The 19,345-nt window shown below is 51.4% G+C and overlaps 2 protein-coding genes across 5 annotated transcripts; one reads left to right on the top strand and one right to left on the bottom strand.

The window, feature by feature from the left end:
* Window positions 1-673: 673 nt before the first annotated feature.
* On the bottom strand, window positions 674-14,607 carry SLC5A6 (solute carrier family 5 member 6). Of its 2 annotated transcripts, none has more exons than XM_079940731.1 (17): window positions 14,487-14,607; window positions 14,008-14,074; window positions 9,754-10,298; window positions 9,363-9,428; window positions 8,984-9,035; window positions 8,558-8,625; window positions 8,072-8,226; window positions 7,556-7,696; window positions 7,231-7,360; window positions 6,626-6,714; window positions 6,102-6,214; window positions 5,692-5,759; window positions 5,195-5,281; window positions 4,865-5,046; window positions 4,546-4,649; window positions 4,184-4,299; window positions 674-3,788 (listed from the first exon to the last, which is right to left on the bottom strand). In XM_079940731.1, the coding sequence occupies exons 3-17, from the start codon at window positions 10,144-10,146 to the stop codon at window positions 3,636-3,638; spliced, it is 1,917 nt and encodes a 638-aa protein (XP_079796857.1). In that variant the 5' UTR covers window positions 10,147-10,298; window positions 14,008-14,074; window positions 14,487-14,607; the 3' UTR covers window positions 674-3,635. The 2 variants fall into 2 exon arrangements, with proteins under 2 accessions (XP_079796857.1, XP_079796856.1); XM_079940730.1 differs by lacking the exon at window positions 14,487-14,607 and adding an exon at window positions 14,248-14,380.
* A 201-nt stretch (window positions 14,608-14,808) lies between these two features.
* ATRAID (all-trans retinoic acid induced differentiation factor) lies at window positions 14,809-19,231 on the top strand. Of its 3 annotated transcripts, none has more exons than XM_079940732.1 (7): window positions 14,809-15,040; window positions 15,720-15,841; window positions 17,645-17,716; window positions 17,950-18,021; window positions 18,123-18,244; window positions 18,568-18,665; window positions 18,891-19,230. In XM_079940732.1, the coding sequence occupies exons 1-7, from the start codon at window positions 14,942-14,944 to the stop codon at window positions 18,993-18,995; spliced, it is 690 nt and encodes a 229-aa protein (XP_079796858.1). In that variant the 5' UTR covers window positions 14,809-14,941; the 3' UTR covers window positions 18,996-19,230. The 3 variants fall into 3 exon arrangements, with proteins under 3 accessions (XP_079796858.1, XP_079796859.1, XP_079796860.1); XM_079940733.1 differs by having other exon boundaries at window positions 14,896-15,040; window positions 15,720-15,774; XM_079940734.1 differs by lacking the exon at window positions 14,809-15,040 and adding an exon at window positions 15,079-15,596 and having other exon boundaries at window positions 18,891-19,231.
* Window positions 19,232-19,345: the final 114 nt, after the last annotated feature.

The following is a 19,345-nucleotide window of genomic DNA, read 5'->3' as shown; positions in this document are numbered from 1 at the left end:
TATGATCTTATCTTTCCTTGATAAGTTCTTTGCTTTCTGGTACAAGATGTTCCAGGCCTATCTTGTACTTTGGTCCCAGCCCTAGAATCAACTATTTCTCCAAGAAGCCTTGGGTTTTTGTTGTTGTTTTAGTGGAAAGTGGTATTTAGAATCCAAGATCTAGGCACAAAACACTTATTGCTATCACACTTCTGCTCCCGAACCCTCAGTGGACAGAGCTACTTCCCTCCCTGTTTATTTCTATATTTACGTAGATCTGTTGAAAACCATGAACACACGCGAATATCCCTTTCTCCGATCCACCACCACAGAGTTCATTCTTGCTTTCTCCCTTTCCATGCATGTAACACCCTTCTCCACTAGTGAGAAACATGGCTCAGGTTACTCCTAATATACTTATTTGATTAATCTCTCAGCATGCAGTCAAAGCCCCAACACTCTCGCATATATGCCCTCCTCATCCTACTCTGGCTCTGAGACTGTAATGGGCTGGCCCCTGTGTGGACGTCTTCATCTCCCCACCACTGGCTGCCTCTATGGCAAGTGACCCCCTCACCCTACTTGGACTGCCGCCTGATGACAGATCTTCCTCCTGTATAGATGCCCTCCTCACTGCACTCGCACTCTAACAGCCCAGGGTGAGCTGCTTGCATGTGTTGCTCGCACCTGTAGATGCCTTCTTCATTCTTTTTTTTTTTGGCCGCACAGCATGTAGGATCTTAGTTCCCCGACTAGGGATCGAACCCGCATCCCCTGCCTTGGAAGCACGGAATCTAAACCTCTGGACTGCCAGGGAAGTCCCGCCGCCTTCACACACACACACACTGGCTCGGACAAGCCATGCTGAGCCACCTACCTTGTGGATGCACTCCTCATGCTGACACCCCACGTCAAGCTACCCCCCCTCTTAGGCTCCCACCTCACTCACTCCAGCTGACAACCCGCACGTCTTTTCTCCTGTGAGGGCTCCTTTCTCTTTCTCCAACCCCACACCAGGCTCCCGACCCCCATGGACACTCTCCTCATCCAGCTTGGGCTCTGGCATTCAAGCTGGGCCACTCCTGTGCATGGCCTCCCTCCTTGCACTTGTGCTCTGACACCTAGCCCCCAGCATGAGTGCCTACCTTGCTCTGCTCCACATAATGGCTTAAGGACTGAATTATTCAAGGAGGGAAGGAAAAAGGAGAGCTCCAGAAATATTAGCTATACCCACAGACACTTTTTCATGAAATGTTTTAGTAACACAACGCAATATATCAGTATACTGGGTCATGCTGTGAAATACATTCTTACTGTGGGTCTCAAGAAAGGTTTGAAGGCCACTGACTTAGAAAGATTCTAGAACGATGGTACAGTAGCACCCCATTTAGTACATCGTTGTTCTCTGGACTGCTATCTCAGGAGAGACCCTGTCACCTGTGTGAGCACCCTATCAAAAAGGACACTGCTTCCAGGCAAGAGATGTGACTTTGGTGGGCTAATGGGAGTCACAGACCCGGGTTCTAGCTCTGCTTCAACCCTTCACTAGGCAAGCAATCCAGTTACCTTATACATTAAATATGCAGATGATATGGAACGTACTTCTCTCCCGAAGTATAAAATTAGGTAGCACATGAAAAGTGCTTTGAAAACTACAATAATTATCACAATAACTGGCATTTAAGGAATGCATCAGTCCTTTACACACAATATAATTTTGAATCTTTAACCGTGACATTCACACCTAATAGATGAAGTAACTGAAGTCAGTATTTGAACCCAGGTCTGTCCATTGGACTCCACCCTCAATCATTAAATGGTACTTTTAAAACTCTGCATGAAGATAAAAGTTACTGCGTTAGAGACAAAGGAACATCTATGTTCTGTTACAGAGTTTGAATTATATGGAGAATGAATGTTTTTTACCATTCCCCTTAAATATAATTCTTGTAAGTTCTGAGTCCTGTAGGGTCTCCCCTTTTTCTATGTAAATATAGCCAAAATGCAAGAATTTGAGACAAAAAGGGGCAACTCAAAGGCCAACGGTGGCACCTGGTGCAGAGTCCCTGGGTGGCACAGTCATTTCCTTAGCTCTAAGATGGCAGCCAAGGTAAGGCCCTTGAATGAAGTGGGTGATGGATAAATATGTTGAAGAATGAATAAATGAGAGCCCGGCTAGGTCTACAACTCTAGCAGCTGGCTGGGGTGGGGATGTGGGCTGAGCAGTGGCCCTCAGCCCCAAGGTGGGGGGCTGTCAAGAGGAGGGCAGACCTCAGGGCAGAGTCAACCTGGCATTTTCTGGGACTGGCCATGGATGTGTGTGGGACTAAGTCTCTGCTGAGGGGCCTGGAGAGCTTTCCCAGAGCTGCTTCTGGGCAGTTGGATGGGGCCAAGCAGAGCTAGAGACCAGGTGTGGGTGGACATGAGCAAAGTGTTCTTCACAAGACCATTAAAATCCACCTCGAATGTTCTATTTTTAAAAGCCAAACAGCAGCATTCTTCCTCCTGCCCCAAAGGGAACATTCCCAGAGCAGCAGTGACTGTACTGGTCGAGGACATGGTGGGTGGGACAGGGAACAGACTGAGCCACAGGGGAAGAGAAGCAGCAGAGGGAAAGTGTGCATCTTCCACCCCATAAGCACAATGCTACCCCCTGTAGACACATCAGCCACAGAGACCAGAAACCTCACCAAGCCATCACTGGTCCCCTGTGCCTCTCTCCTCAGCAGAGGAAGACCTCTGCATGGGAAGAGGGGCTCTTTATCTTTGCCAGGGATAGCACTAAGGTGGACAAGAGCAGGTGCAGACAGTACAGAAGCCCAAATTCTAGCCCAATAGCAGTTTTTACTCCCTAGGAACAAAGAAATGTGGGGAAGAAACTCCAAAAGGAAACAGCATGAATGACCAAATGCCACTAGGGTGGCGTGGCTCAGGAGTCAGGCGGATGGCACGCTCCACAGTGGACCTGGTCATGCCCTAGTTTCTTAAATTAACACTTTCCCCGTCTCCAAGTACCCATTACAGAGGTGGAGGGTGGGGCAGCGAGGAAAAGGGAAAGCTTCCCTACTCTACACAAGGGAGATGAATATACCTGTATGCTCCGAGACACCTCTCAGGGACACCAAAACCTCCCTCTCAAGAATGGAGGTAGACAGATAATGAGAGGGGCCTGGGTATCACAGACAACCTGAAAGTAGTGCCACAGGGGCCCTCTGTGGCTGACAGAACGTGTGCTCCAAGGGGACTGCGAGGGAAGCAACAGCTGGCCGACGCAGCTGAGTTTTACGGGGAGATGGTCAATCTTGACAAAGTGGGTCCAGCACTGCTATTTCTATTCACTTCAAAGGAGCCTGATGATGCGGAATTAGAAGCCATTATCCTTTTGTCAGAGGATTCACCTCTATCCCTTTCTCTGGCAAAATCCTACCCTCTGCAAGCCTGGTTCTCTAGAGAACAGACTGGCAAGGAACAAGGAAAAACCCTGTCCTACTCTCACACCTCCCGTGACATGACAGCTTCTACTGCAGCACAAACTCCCAAGAACAAGGCCCTGTGGTGCGGGCGAGGTCATCCAGTCCTTGACCACCCCTGAGGATCACCAAGGAACTCATTCCTGTGTCACAGGGTGGTCTCTGGGGCTGGGTCCCGAGTCCAGATCACAGTGAGGTCTCCTGAACGATGAAGGTGGGGCTGATCCCCTGGTGGGCTGGGCCTTCCTCAGGCACATCCACGGCCTCCTTGTCTCTGCTGCCCCTCAGCATCCCGTTGCTCACCTTCTCCGGAAACACAGCCGTGTCCACAGAGAGATCCTGGGGAACACAGAGCAAAGGGAGTGGGTGGGGTGAACGTGAGGCAAAGGGAGGTGAAGGAACCTCCCCTTTCTCTTGCAGGAAAGGTGACCCTGCTTTGATCCTGGCTAGAAAGGAGGCCAACGAGGAGCAGGCCCGGGGATGAGCACGGGGCTGGGAGGACGGAGACGAAAGGCCAGCAGCTGCGGCCTCTCGGGGCCGAGACCCTTCTGCCCACCAAGCCCCCGCTCCCCTGTGGGAAGGAGCCAGGCAGCTGCTGCGGGACAGTCCAGCTCAGGCCGATCAGCAGAGAAAGGGGGGCTGGGAGGAGAAAGAAAAGGGAGGCACAGGAACCCAGGAGGCCCGGCAGTAGCCTGAGAGGGAAGGGAGGGGCGATCTGACAACAGACGTGCTACCTGGCTGTGGGTTCTGCAGTGAAGTCGCTTCTGACAGGACATGGGCAGGAGGGCAACGAGTTTCGGCAACACTGGGTAAATGGTCCGAGGGTTCAGGGTCCGGCCCCGCATTCCGCCTGAAGACAAAGCGCTCCTGAGGCTCCTACTGTGTAACCAGGTCACTCCCGCAGCCCCCTGCTCACCCCCTTCTCTCAGGACTCTAAACCCCCAGTCCCCGCCCACCTCCTTGAGCTCCACCAAGAAGCGTGACTGTTCCAGGCACCCAGGAGCCCAGGATTCCCTGAGCTCCAGACTCCAGACCCCTGAGTGCCCTCCCTCAGCTGGTCCTTGTTTCCCTGTGCCCCCATGCCACAGCCCCTCACCACTGAGCAGACTGACAGCCAGGCCCACCACAATGACCGTGGTGGAGTTGTGAGCGCTGTACCATAAATACGACAGGGAATAGAGCCGCTGTAGCCCTGTGGGTCTGGGGAGAGCAGAGGGTGAGGACAATTAGCAATTCAGTGACAGGCATTCCACAGGCACCTGGCTCCACCCTCCTACACGGTCCTAGAATCCTGGGACCCAACACCCGACAGCTGGCCCAAGTCCTCTGGTGGCCATCCCTTAGCAAGGCCCCTGGAAAACCCCTCAGAAATGAGCTGTTCTCCGCAAGGAGAAAGAGAGTGAGCTCTAACTCACTTGGAGATAGTAGTCGAGGGCATCAGTGTGGCCATGGTGACAGCAGTCAGATTGCTGGGCAGGGAAAAGCTGGACCCATTAGAGGGAGTGGGCGCTCTGCCAGAGCCCAGGCTGCTCACTGTGCTCCCAATGCCGATCCAGAAGGCCATGATCAGTCCAGCCAACAGGCCCACGATGGCACCCTGCCCAGAGAAACGGCACACTCTCTTGTCTCAATGCCAGCCCCACCAAACCTTCGCGTAAGTTCCCAGCAGTCACGGCGAGAGCCCTGCCAAGTCGTTCCCCAGGTCCACCCCCGCACATGACCGTGGAGCCAGATGGGTCACTCACAGGAGGATTGGCACAAGGAAAGAACATCCCAAGGCAGAAGAGTCCGAGCAGCGGGCCCCCAACCATACCGAAGATGCTGATTGCTGCCTGCGGGAGGACAGGGTTGAGACAAAGCAAAGAACACTCAGGCTCAGAGATCCCCAGTCTCACCAGCGTGGCACTGCTACCACCACTGCCTCAGAGCCCTACCTGTCAGATCTGTCCATCTGTTCTACCTGGAATCATCAGAACGCAGGATTCCAGAGGGCAGAAATGGTTAAGGGAATGTGCTCGGGGTTCTCCTGAGGCCGATCCTTAGATATCTCTCAGCCAACAATGACCCTGGGGCTTCTGGCTACTTGAGACTCTGTTCACAGCTAAAGGGAGCTCATCAAAGGGGAATCTCTGACACCTGCCCCTATGTCATTCCTTTCACAATAGCTGTCTTCTTCAATTTCTGGTTGCAATCAGCTCCTTTTCTCCCTTAAAAATTGCTTTCTTCCCTCCATAGTCATTACCTGCAGCACAGGTCCCATCTGGGAGGAAATATAGGCCATTCCCAGACAAAGCAGCCCATAGCCAAAGGCTGGGGAAAAAGAAAGGAGGAAACAAGCAGATGTGAGTTAACACAATAAAGCAGGGAAAAGCAGAGCAAAGCTCCTTCCCCAGCCCAACTACTACCTCTGTGTCCCTGGAAACAGGGCACATTACCTCAGGCCCCACCTCCAGGTCTCTCCCACCCCGTCCTCACTCTTATGTGACTCAGAGACCTCCCCAGGAAATTCCCTGACATATAAACAAGGTTGGTGCTTCATTGGGCAAGTGCTGAGCCCAGGCTAAAACTGGTGCTTCAAAGCAGATGGACAACAGTTCTTAGGGTGTGTCTTAGAAAGAACAAGGCTGAAGAGATGAGGAAGCATAATCCCACCGATGATTCTGGAAAGCATGGTGGCCCGGACTTCAGAGAAATGAGGGAACCAGGGTCGAATCAAGTCTTCCATTGTAACAGTTGCCAGTGAATTAAAAGCAGAGGATATGGTGCTGAAAGAAGAAAGAGAAAGACAAGTCCAGAAGCTGAGAAACGCAAAACAAGGGACCCCACTGAGGGACTAGCACCCTGAAGGCAGGCAAGGACGTGTGCAGCCCAAACACCATCCTGACAGCTGGCAGAAGAGGGAGAGGCCTGGGAGGCAGGGACACCTGGCCTTCTCTGAGTGGGGTACAGGTTTGGTTCAAGTAGGTCAATTCCTGGTATCATAAAAGAATCCTTCACCAAAAAGGGGACTCTCCCAGGAGAGGATACACTCTGTCCCACACAGATGAGCTGCCCCTTGTCATTCACACATGAACGAACACAATGAGAGACTCAGAGGGACCCCCGCTCCACCCATCACCTTGTACCAAGGAGGGGCCAGCTGTGTCTAGCCTGATGGAAAAGGTCAAAGAGTGTACCTTAGGGAGCCACTGAAGAGGCAGGCAACAAAGAGCCCAGGCAGGCCTGGCAGGCCTCTCAGGAGATCCATCACAAAGTACAGGACGAACTGCAGGCGGAGCAGAAATGCACAGCTCTCCTCAGAGAAGCCCATCCCCAGGGCACACCGCCCTTCCCTGCTTATGTCAGGCAGCGTCTGGAGACTGCGTGCTTTAGGAAGGGGGGGCCAGGCACTGAGGGCAAGCCCACAGTAAGTGGTGAGAAAGCAGGCTCTGGAGAGAGAAGGACACAGCCCACAGCCCAGCTCTGCCCCAGTGAGTGGTGTGGCTTGAGCATGCTGGCCGCCCCGCTGTGCGTCCTTTTCTCCTCTGTAAAATGAGGCTGTCGGGAGGCTCCCCACAGAGCAGGTGGTGCAGAGCGGTGAGTCACTGAAGGTAGGTCCCCGCCTCAGTAGGGTGGGCACTGTGATTAGCTGGGGGCTGGGATCCTCACATGCTGGATTGCAGATTTCCAGAACAAGAAGGACCTTCCATCCATTTCCCACCCAGGGTGGGAGTCCCTCCTGCAGCCACCCAGATACTCCCCTTGGGGGGGTCCAGGAGGGGGGTCAGGGAGGCCTTCTCACCTGGTCAGGGGCTGCTTGAGTCTGCTGGGTGCTCATGGGATACTCCTGGTAGTAGGCGAACATGACCAGGCCAATGAGGCAGCCCATGCAGAGGACCACCTGCTGGCAAGGGAAGACGGCGTAGCAGGAGCTGCAAAAGAGGCCAGTGCCAAGCAGGGAGACGGTGCTAGCAGGCACGTCCCCAAGCCCCAGAAAGCAACTCCACGTCCTGCCCAATGGGTGCGCATGCGCTCCAGCATCCTGTCCCATCCCAACTGCCTCAGTGGAGCCGGGGCCCACACTTCCCCCAGCCTGTGCTCCCCGGTCTTCCTGGCCCTGCACTCACAGCACTGCAGCCTTCTCCGTGCGGGAACTGAGGTAGCGCTGCACCTGAGCCTGGTTCACTCCATACAAGGAGAGCATCATGAAGACACCCCCGAAGGCCAGCGTCCAGAAAGTGTGCCGCACAAAAGGGTCCGGATCCAGCCTGCCAGAGACACCAACATGTCACTGTTGCCCCAGAGACTCAGCCTTCTTCGCCCTCCTACAACAGGGGGCAGGGCAGAGAGATGGCTGCCAGGGCGAAGCTGGACTCAAGACAGGGCAGCAGGTTGGGTGGGGAGGGGGTGGCTCCATCCCTCCAACCATAGCCTCATGCCAGGTGCTAAGAACATCCTGACACTCAACCACCGGCCAGAACGCTGTGCTCACCCATCTCCACAGTGCCAGCCTCCCACTGGCCTCAGTGCTGCACTTCAACTTCCACAGCTTGCCCTCTGCTTACTACAGCCCTAAGCGCAGGCTCTAGATGGGCTCAGCTGTCAGGCACTATAGACCCCAGCCGGGGAAGGGGTGTACTTACTCGATTCCAGAGATAAGGCCATGCTGGGAAGCCACATCCCACACGTGCCCCAAACCGCCCACCTTGGCCGACCCCACAATGATAACCACCAGCTGCCCTAGGAACATCACCAGGGTCTGGAACACATCTGTCCAGATGACTGCCTTCAGTCCACCCTGCAGGGAAAAGACAGCACACCTGCCACAGCTGTCTACGAAGCCACACCACCAGCGAGGGCACCAGACAGCCGCCAGCGGTGTATAGCTGCTGAGATTCTGCCGACGTCACTCCCAGCCCACCCCCACCTTCATCCCCCACCCCCCACCATAAGCCCATCCCATCTCCTACATCCCATTTCACAGCACCCTAGAAGGTCATGCCCTCTCCTCACCTATATTCTTATCTCATCTACCACCCACCTATTGATCTTATGCCATCTTTTCCCTTTCCTCCCATCTCCCTCCCAATTTCACCTCTTCTCCCTCCCCTAAGACTAACTGCGCTTACCAGAGCAGTGTAGACGGTACAGACAATGCCTAGGGTCAGCACTGACAGCCAGAGATCAAAGCCAGTCACTGTAAACAGATAAAAGTCACATTCCTGTCTCCCGAGGAGGGTTTCCCAGCAGAGAAGCCAGAGGAGCCTTGGTAAGATATGAAGCATTTAGTCATTAAGGATGCTATAAATCATTTACCACAACGGAAAAAAAAGTTTGCAAAGCTCCACCAAAAGGTGTTGATTAACCAATTCAGATGGGGCCTGGTAATGTTTGATTAGCTTTCCACCTCTAGTAGAGACCAGCCAAGGGCCCAGGCAGTGAAATAATACCCTGGTCAAGGTTGGATTCTTTTCTGCACACTCTCCTCTACCTGCCCCTCCCAAAGGTTCTTCCCAGCCTGCTGTGGCTGGGAGTCAGGGGCTGTGACTCCTCACCTGCATTGAGGGCCAGTGATGGTGCATAGAGGACAACCCCCATGTAGATTACCTGTCGGGTATGGAAAAGAGAATGTGAGGGGAAGAGGAGATGAGGGTGGGCAGAGAGAGGAGGAAAGATGGACCTCAGCTCCAATATCCCAATGGCCTCCCTTCACCTAGGCTCACCCCCCTCTCCCTTCTTCCAAAGTTTGGCTTGCTGCCACCATAGTATCTGCGCCGGAACTGGAAGGAATGGGAAGCAGGATGCCTCTGGGGGCTAGCAGGAATTTCAATCTTGCTAGTCTGAGAGCAAGGAAGGCTCCAGCTGCCTCAGCAAGCCTAAGTCCAGTTCCCCCTACCATGCATCAGGCTCAATTTCTATCCTCATTCCACTTACCATCTGGAAGATGAAGGTCACGGTCCCACAAACCCGCACAGCTTTATTGAACCGGAGCTCCAGGTACTAGGTAGGAGTAGATTTTTTTTTTTATAAAAAGATATTTCTCTCCACTCCACCCCCAACAATTCACACAAAACTTCCCTCAAGAAACCTAGGAGCAGAGGAAATATCCAACTCGTATCCACTCTGGGCCCCACTCAGCACAGCACCCTTCTTCTCCCCCAACTCCCACCCCGCCCAACTTCAACCAGAGAGAACTTATAAACACACAATGTATTCCCTGTCACTCTCATCAGGCAAAGGAGATCCAGGGGCCCAGATCCCTAGGTGCCCTGTTCCTCCTCTCCACCCCTGACTCTGGGGGTCCTATGTGCTCCTCCCTACCTACCTCGTAGGCACTGGTGAGATGCAGGCGGTAGAAGATTGGGATGAAGACATGTGCTGGGATCAGCAGCCCCAGGAAATAGGAGCAGCCCAGGAACCAATACTGTGTCCCAAATCGGTAGATCTCGGACGGCACACCCAGGATGGCCACGGCTGACTGGAAGGTGGCCAGCAAGGACAGCGCCACAGGAAAGCAGCCCATTTTGCGGTCCGCCAACAGCAACTGGCCGATGGTATGTCGCCCCCAGCCACGATAAGCATGGTAGAGCCCAATGGCAAGGGAGAGGACCAGCAGCAGGACAAAGACCACATAGTCCACCAGGGAGAAGGTGGATGTGACCATGTTGGTGTCTGAGGCTGGGGGGAGGGGAGCGGAGGTGCTCACCGCCACACTCATACCCTCTCTGTGTCTGTGACCTGCAGCCACTTGCTGCTCCTGGGCTCTGGGCTGCCCCTTGGCTGGGCAGTGGCAGGCAAGTGGCTACAATCTGACTCCCAGCCACCGTCTCACCGTCCTCCTCCACCACCAAGTGACATTGTCCGGGTGAGCTGCAAAGAAAGCGGCTCTTAGTCAGGCCTACCCTGCCTTCATGGCCACCCACCCTTGGGCCTGTGCATCCCACACCCATCAGATTTGGGCCAGCCAGCTCCGTGGCAGCCCTTGAAGGTGTGGAGATACTGATATGGGTTTGGTAGGGCAGAGAGGGGAGGGAGGAAGCAGCAGACTGAGATGGCCAGGAGACAACTACTTGGCCAAGTCCTTTTTGGGTGTGCACAGCTGTGAAACTTAAGAACCTTCTTAGGTCTCCACCCTAGCAGTGAAAGAAAAATCAACTCTAGCCCATGGTTCTTCTCAGAATTCCCTGCCCCCACCTGCAGGCACAGACCCAGTCATTACAATGTACTAAGCCAGCAGAGCCCAGCCTGGCGCCACAAGCCAGCCGGGAGGAAGAAACAGAGACGAATGACAGCATGGCCTCCTCCACTCTCCCAGCCTCAGTACCTGCACCCCCGTGACCCTCAGTGTCACCGTCCGAACAGCAGCCCTTCTCAACACTGATCACCGGGGAGGCCACCTCCACGGCAGCGCCAAATTCCATTTCAGGCAACCCCAGGCCAACCACTCTGTTCTCCCAACACTACTTAATAAGGCCGGCCACCCACCTCTCAGCTCCTCCACCTATGACACCACAGTCAGTAGGAGATCCAGGAAGAGTGGTGCCTTTCAAAAGTGAGACAGGGGCCTCCCTGGTGGCGCAGTGGTTGAGAGTCCGCCTGCCGATGCAGGGGACACAGGTTTGTGCCCCGGTCCGGGAGGATCCCACGTGCCGCGGAGCGGCTGGGCCCGTGAGCCATGGCCGCTGGGCCTGCGCATCCGGAGCCTGTGCTCCACAGCAGGAGGGGCGGCGGCAGTGAGAGGCCCACGTAGCGCAAAACAAAACAACAACAACAACAACAACAACAACAAAAGTGAGACGGCAACATGCTGGAGCCAGGGTTTCACAGTTACAATTACAGGGGCACTTTGGAAACAAGCAAAGCAGCCAGGGAGCTGCGGGCAAGAGAAAGTCAGGGAACGTGGTCCTTCCCTCGGGCGCAGACACCCACCTCAAGAAGCAATCCCTGCTCTGAATCAAAGCTGCCTGGAGAAGCTGTGTGTCTGCAGCTGGGCAGAGGCTGAGGATCTGGTCTGTAAGTGGCTGAGGTGAGGTGAGGAACTGGGAGTAGAGGGAAGCTCAGCAGCTATTTGTTCTGGACCCTTCAGGGAACCAATCGCTGTGGACCAAATGGCCCTATCACCCTACAGCCCCCAAACTCCAGCTCGGCCCTAGAGGCTCCAGAATGGGGAGCAGGGAGCTCACATTCAATAGCATTCTTAGATGGATTAGGCTTTCACTGTAAGTCACACTTGGCACTGTGTGCAAGGGGGAACTAGAAAAGAGTTGCTGAGAGATGGGAAAGTTGCTTTTCTAACTCCTGCACAAGAAATACTAATCCTCAAAGAATATACCTACATTATCCTCAGAACAAGGACCAAATCACAGTATGTCAAAACTTAAAGGAATCTTAAGAGATCACTATTGCAACCCCCTCATTTACCAACAAACACACTGAGGCCCATGAATTTAGATAACCTAATACGATGTTAGTTAACATTTTTTGAACACCTGTCATATAATCCAGCAGTGTGTTATGTACTTTATAAACGTTAACAATAATAAATAAGTAACCATACCTACCACTTTCAAAACACCATGTCTCAGGTTCTGTACTTTATATGACACTCTCTAGTTCCCTAGGGTTATACAGCATGATATAAAACAAGGGAGAAAAAACAATGCTGTCAGTAGGTATGACAGCTAATTCACCAGGAGCCCCTCCTTCACTGCTCCCAGAACAAGGGCTGGAGCAGAGTGTTAATTGCTGTCAGTCACTCCTGAAGCAAAGATTAAATTTCAACTAATCTAGAGAGAGATGAATATAAACTATGTCTTTTGTCCTTGTCCACTAGGAGAAAGATCAGCCTAGCTGTCTTCGGCTCTCCTACACTGTGTTCTTGGACAGATGTTGCCTGGCTGGCGAGATATGACCTCATGCAAACCAGTCCTGAACTCTGAACCTCCTGGAGCCAATGGAGAGGAAATCAGAGTTGGCAACTCTTGAATCACATGTTCTACTGAGTCACAAATGTTAGTCCCCAGAACAATGTTCCCAACAGGCCACTCGGGTTGAACCTAAAGAGGCCCTGGGCCCTTGTGCATTGCAACACCTTGAGTTTTCTCACTTCTCTTTGGCAAGTTTTTATTACTGTGAAAGTGGTGACGGGAACTACCAGAGACTAAGGGGAGAAAAGATGCCTGCTGTGTGCACATAACACTGTGTAGAGGTAAAGCGTTAATGATACGGCTAGGCAGGTGGTTGGAGAAAGGAAAAAGGTCCAAGTATAGACAGGAAAACAGATGTACAGAAATGGAGACCCTCTACTGCTGGGGTAAGCTGGCAGGGTTCCTGTGGATTCTATTTGCATGAGATACAGAGAACTCTCTTGGATGGCTGAAGAGAGAGCCAGGCAAGACAGGAAAAACCTGACCCAGAAACAAAGGCTTCATTAGACATGATTCTAAGAACAGGATAGTGGCCTTCTAAAACTGCTACAGTGGGGACTTCCCTGGTGGTCCAGTGGTAAGACTCTGTGCTTCCACTGCAGGGGGCATGGGTTGGATCCCAGGTCGGGGAACTAAGATCCCACATGCCGTGTGGCGTGGCCAAACCACCACAACAGCAACACAGCAACAACCGTACACTGATCTAAACCCCATGGATTTGCATAAGAGGGGAGCCAAAAGTAAGAGATAACTTGTTTCACTAAAACTCTAACACACAGGGCACAAACAGCGGGCTGTGGGACTCTTTTAAAAAGTCCAAGATACACACAGACAAGAAAAAGAATCATCCTTCACCACCCTAACTCCACTCTCACTTTGGTCACAAAGTGAATTGCTTTGACTCCTGCAAACGGCAAAGGTGCCACTGAAGGATAAACCTTCCCAAAAAGATGCCTTCAAAATCCATCTTTGTGGACTTCCCTGGCGGCGCAGTGGTTAAGAATCCGCCTGCCAATGCAGGGGATGCGGGTTCGAGCCCTAGGCCAATAAGATCCCACGTGCCACGGAGCCACGAAGCCCGTGCACCACAACTACTGAGCCTGTGCTCTAGAGCCCACGCGCCACAACTACCGAGCCCACGCGCCACAACTACTGAAGCCCGTGTGCCTACAGCCCGTGCTCCGCAATAAGAGAAGCCGCTGCAATGAGAGGCCCCTGCTCTCTGCAACTAGAGAAAGCCTGCGCGCAGCAACAAAGACCCAATGCAGCCAAAAGTAAATAAAATAAAATAAATTAATTTAAAAAAATTGCATAGCTCCCAAGGAAATTACTAAAAAAAAAAAATCTGTCTTTGTGCCTGGAATTCCTCAAGCTCTGAAAGGCTTTAGGGGCTCTCATTAAAATGCTAGTAACTACTAATGCCTTAGAAAATGTGCCAGCCCTCTGAAGGTAAATCCTTTCAGGAGATTCCAGACACCTGGGGGTAGGTGGAAGGGAAGCCAGGCTACTGAAGACGAGCTTTGGTTAGCTTTGATGAGCTTCTTCTAACCCTAACCAAAGCCAACACTCAGTCCCTCCCGGCACGGGGCTCGCTTGGCGCCCTTCGGTCAGGGCGCCGGGCCACCACGGGACAGCGCTCGTCTTTCCCTTACCTCCGTGGCCCAGCCAAGGCTAAGACGGTCCCGTGGTTCTTCCCGAAATCTGCATCGCTCCCTTTTTCTGGGAAGGCAAAGAAATGAGGAGTTAGGGAAGCATCTATCCCGCCCCTACCTCCTCGCCAGAACACAGGACGCCACGTGGTTTCAGGACTGAGCTGAAGGAGACAGGGTGCTCCGGCTCGTCCCTTCCCGACAGGGTTTGCCCTTCGCCCTTCGCTCCTCCATCACCCTTACCCTCTTTATTTCCTGGCTTCTCTCCTTCCCTCCACACGCGAGGCGGCAGGACTCCTACCACCTCGTCGCCGGCACCTCCGATCTTCCCGGGCCCCCACTCTAGGGGCCGGCCCATTCCGCCCTTCACCTCTCCGCTCCTCCCCTCCCCTCCCCTCCTCGTCCCTTCCCACCCTGACGCCACTCTCCCGAGCCTCTGTGCTCCGGCCCACCCCCTGTCGGCCCGCCCCAGTCCGGCCCACCTGCCGGGTCTCCACACGTGGGTCCGGCAGCCGCCTGAGAGCCGGCCCCGCAGCGCCAAACCGGGTGACAGCGGGGTCCCGCCCCCTGCCCGCCCACGTCGCCGCGCCGCCATGTTTACTGAGGGCAAATGGATTAACCCCCAGCCGCTATGGATACGCGACTCCGGCTCCAAGCGCAAGGAACACGGGGCTGAGGGAGCAGTGACGGGCAGGCCTTCGCTTAAGGGGGAAAAGGAGAAGAGGGTGGTCAGTCCCCCGCGAACGAGGACTGGGGCACATAGAGAAGAGCGCTGACCTCCGCGACTAGCAGCGTCCCCTAGCCCTCCCCGGACCGACGGGCCCAACGGACTAGCCTGGCAGACTAGGCCACGCCCCGGCGAGGGCGTGACACGGTGGGAGGCGGGGCCACACGCGCAAGTCTCGCGATCAGCCAAGAAGGACAGAGGGAGCGGAAAATGGCCCTTCGCGGGCTCGACAGTCCTTTGACCGTGGTGCCCTGGGCTGCAGCCCTACTCCTCGTTCTGAGCGTGGAAAGGGCTTTGGCGCTACCCGAGGTACTGAAGCAAATTAAAGGTTGGGTTGAAACAGAGTTGCTTGCCGGCCCTCGGCTCTCCCCACTCTGCTTCCGCGCAGCCCCGATTTCGTCCCTGGGGCCTCCCTAGACGTAGCCCATACAGCTCCCACTCCGAGTACTCAGGCCGCTGTCTCGCAGCGCCTTCTCCTTGCCGACGTCCAAAGACCTTCTAAATTTGACCTCCTTGCACCTTAAAATCGTTGAATAACTTTAAGTCGTTCTTTCTACAAACGAGACCTCTGGCCATTCTGCAAGCTTAACAGCGTACGAATGCCGTATATCGTGCGTTGGCAGGACTGTACTTTCTGTAATGCTTGATGAGTTCTTTGTGTACCTGCAGTCCTTTTACACCCGCCAAATCGGGGCTGGCAGATTGAGAAGTCATTGGAGAGGGCATAATATGTATGTCCGAATAGTGATTCTCAAAGATGAGGTCCTTCCCTGGACAAGATCTGGTACAGAAATTCTCTGGTGCGCTGTTTTGGCGCCTGGTTCCAAGGGGAAGAAATGCGTCTTCTAGTAAACCTGACATAAAGGTAGGACACGTCCATGCCCTGTGTTAGAGGATTTCTGGAGAGTGTACTGGCAGTTAAATTTTGATCCTTGTTTGTTTCTTGGCTTTTCTTTCTGGAGTCCTAATAGTTTTCTTTCTTCTGCAGATATGCATCCAGTGTCCAGGGAGTGTGCAAAATTTGTCAGAAGTGGCTCTTTATTGTAAGCAGACATCAGACCTAATGCTGCACGCCCGCTGCTGCCTGAATAGGAAGGGCACCATCCTGGGGTGAGGGAGGAGAAGACATCCCTGGATACTGGAAAAGAGTTCCCAAACCAAATTCTTCAAGGCTTGCCTGATTGGCTTTTGAGATAAATATTCGTGCCTGTTTTGGAGGCATCTAAACCATGAGTCTCAGACTTTTTAATCTGTTATAGCATTTTTGGCTAAGTAAACAACCCTGTGGTTCTTCCTGGTTGAAATGCATAAAAGTCATAATTTTTAGCATCTTTTTAAGCTTGTTTCTTTTGTTTATTGTCAATTCTTTGGCTTATTTACTGTGTGTCTGCATGAAATGACTCCTTTGGCCTGAAGGACACTATGGAATATGGTTTTCTTCCCCTTCTCATTAATTCATGTTTGTCTTTGATGCAAATTTCTCTTCTTGTCCCCTTATGCAGATTAGTCTCTGCATTGTTTTCCTCTTACACTCTTGAGAATCCACCTCTTATGGCTTCAACCATTATGCAGGTGTCTCCCAAAACTAGATCTCTTTTAGTTTCCTTTGACCTCTCTCCAAGCTCCAGATACATGTGGGTACCTCTAGGTTCCTGTTAAACATTTCCTCTTTCAGAGCACCCTCACTTCAGACTCAAAATGTCTCATGTCTTGCTTCCATTCTTCTCTTTCCCTCATCTGCCTAAATACTTCTTTATATTAAACTTTATGAAAACCAATTTTTTTCCCTTATTACTCTCTGGCTTTAAAATTAGACTTATAATTGTCTGTTGTCCTAGGATAAAGTTCAAACCAGAAACTACCATAGACTGGCCCAACCCACCTTTTCAGCATTACTTTCAATTATTTGTCCACCCAAACCCTTCATGAGGGTCTGGCAGCAGCCAGACTCTCCTACCTCCAAAAGCATTCCGCCTTTCTTTCTTTGTTCAAACCTCTCTCTTTACCTAAAATTGCCTTCCTCCACCAAATTAAAACATATCTGTCCTTTAATTCCAACATCTTTTGTGAATGTTCCCTACTACTAAAAACCAGAGTAATTTCTTTTTATTTTTTATTTCCTCTAATTCTTAGTGTCTGTACCACTCAAATTAATTTTATATACTGTTCATATTTTAATTTAATGTTGTTTTTATTTTTGGTGATGGTCTTGTTCCCCTACTACATTGTAAGCCACTTGCAAGCTAAGATACTGAATGTTATTTTTAATTCTCCGAAATTTTGCAGTTAGTAGGCACTCAGTAAATATTTGTAGAATAAAGGAACAGACAGCAATAGATACTGAATAAAAAATAGTGTGGCATGGACCTTAATATCCAGTAGTTTACATCCATCCAATCTGTGGTAGGAAATGCACTTGGAAAAAACTTTCATTTATGTGACTTGAATTTTTTCCCCATATGATGGCCTTTTGTGGATCTGAGAATCATAATATTACAATGTGAGTGAGTTTCACTAATCCTGACAAGAAACAAATTTCTTTCAATATATGCACAGATGCATAGATATACTGATAAGAACGGTACTGTCCGGTGGAACTTTCTGCCACAATGAAAATGTTCTGTATCGGTACCTTCCAATACAGTAGCCACTAACCACCTTAGTGGTTACTGAACACTTGAAATGTGGCTAGTGCAAATGAAAGACTGAATTTTTTAAATTTAAATTAAGTAGCTGCATGTTGCTAGTGGTGACTTAATTGGACAATGCAGGATTAAAACATCTACCAGAGTACCTAGGTTGTGGCCCCGACACAGCTGTGTTCAATTAATATTAGCTGATAAGGGGGTTGTATTAGCTTACCTTGGATGAAGGGGAGAGACACACAGTTTTGCTGATTACCTATTTCCTCAGGCTGGATCTCCAGAACTGCTCTCTGAAGGACCCCGGTCCATACTTTCCTCAGGCGCGTACTGCTATCATCATGTAAGTCGTTAATTATCCTTCCCAAAAGGTGATTATGGCAAAGGGTTGATGGGAAAGTCTTTGAGGATGGACTCCTAAAAGGATGTTTAAATATTGTCTACATTTGGACAACTCAGAATGAGAACTGGATTACCAGTCCAGAAACACACTGGATTACCAGTCACACACATTCATGTGTGAATGGAAGTAAGGTGCTTTCCTAGAGCACAGTGCTAACAGTGTGTGCTTTGCAGAGACCTGCAGGCAAACTCCCTCCAGGGTGACTTGGCCAACACCTTCCGTGGCTTTACCCAGCTCCAGACTCTGTGAGTAAGAGGTGTGGGGTGTGGGAGAGAACCAAAGAGAGGCAGTGCTGTGAACTCAGCAACTTCAGGCTGCATATTATGACTGCCTGTGTTGTGTTCAGGATACTGCCACAAGATGTCAACTGTCCTGGAGGTATTAATGCTTGGAAAACTATCACTTCTTATATAAACAACCAAACCTGCCAAGAACAAAGGAACCTTTGCAACAGCACTGGGGACCCAGGTATGTTGTCTCACCTCCACCCCTCCAGAAACTGCCCTTCCTCTCTTGTATTCTCCGATTTAGATCAGAAAGACAGTAAAGTTGCTTAAGTGCCTTTTGTTTGGGTTTCTGAAGCTTTAACCCCTCGGAGAGAAAAGGTCTTAACCTTTTGTTAATATTTTTAAAATAATTTTATGATGATGATGACAATGTTCTGATTATCTGTAATCTTTCCTCGCTACCTTTGACCTAGAAACAGTTGAGAGAATCTAAGTTGAAGGAGATATTTGGGAAACATACCTAATGAAATCCAGTGATGTTCTCTGTTTTTCTCTGGCTCCCAGAAATGTGTCCTGAGAATGGATCTTGTGCACCTGATGGTCCAGGTCGCTTGCAGTGTGTTTGTGCTGAAGGCTTCCATGGCTACAAGTGTATGCGCCAGGTGAGGAATTAGGTCTTCTAATTAGGGATAAGAGAAATGCATAGAGTAAGTACCTCTCTGAAAGAAGAGCCATAAGACCAGGAGCTGATGCAAATCACCTAGAGAAGGAAACTATAAGAGAATTGCCCTGGGTGAGGGGACAGGTATGCTAGGAAAGAACTGGGTGTTAGGTTGTAAGCCCTTGGTGTAACCCTGTGTGAAGTTTTTTTGGTCTGTTATTCACAGGGCTCCTTCTCACTGCTCATGTTCTTTGGTATTCTGGGATCCACCACATTATCCATCTCCACCCTCCTTTGGGGGACTCAACGTCGAAAAGCCAAGGCTTCATGAACCACATAGGTCTTCCTACTGACTAAAGATCATCCCCATCATAGTCCAGCCAGGGAGATTTGCTTCCTAGACATCATTGGTCAGCGGATCCTCCCTCCCAAGGCAGAGGCCGCCGTCGGAAGGAGGATGGAAATTTGCACAACCCTGGGTGTTGTAGACCCAGTCCAGGAGTGGACTAGTACCGGTTCCCATTTGTGCTGTTGACCATAATAAACAGTTTTTCTTTTTTTCTTTTTCGTCTCTTGGTTGGCGTGGTAAAGGATACTTTGGGAGAGCGGGCTTTCTCAGGTATCCCATCGCTTCGCGCAGGGTAGAGTAGAGGAGGTGACCCAACCCTTTCGCTGCCCTGG

Source organism: Stenella coeruleoalba (genome assembly GCF_951394435.1).
Source record: "Stenella coeruleoalba genome assembly, chromosome: 13".
Taxonomy (NCBI): domain Eukaryota; kingdom Metazoa; phylum Chordata; class Mammalia; order Artiodactyla; family Delphinidae; genus Stenella; species Stenella coeruleoalba.
Note: the sequence above shows the minus strand (reverse complement) of the source record. Positions and strands in the feature narration are given on the sequence as shown.

Excerpts from the sequence above, each read along its gene's own strand:
- SLC5A6 (XM_079940731.1), bottom strand. The coding sequence starts at position 10,146 with ATGAGTGTGGCGGTGAGCACCTCCGCTCCCCTCCCCCCAGCCTCAGAC. Across the intron at positions 7,697-8,071 it reads GGCCTTATCTCTGGAATCGA|GCTGGATCCGGACCCTTTTG; the intron begins GTAAGTACACCC and ends TGTCTCTGGCAG. Across the intron at positions 6,715-7,230 it reads CTCAAGCAGCCCCTGACCAG|TTCGTCCTGTACTTTGTGAT; the intron begins GTGAGAAGGCCT and ends CTCCGCCTGCAG.
- ATRAID (XM_079940734.1), top strand. The coding sequence starts at position 15,489 with ATGAGGTCCTTCCCTGGACAAGATCTGGTACAGAAATTCTCTGGTGCG. Across the intron at positions 15,842-17,644 it reads AGGAAGGGCACCATCCTGGG|GCTGGATCTCCAGAACTGCT; the intron begins GTGAGGGAGGAG and ends CTATTTCCTCAG. Across the intron at positions 18,022-18,122 it reads TTTACCCAGCTCCAGACTCT|GATACTGCCACAAGATGTCA; the intron begins GTGAGTAAGAGG and ends TGTTGTGTTCAG.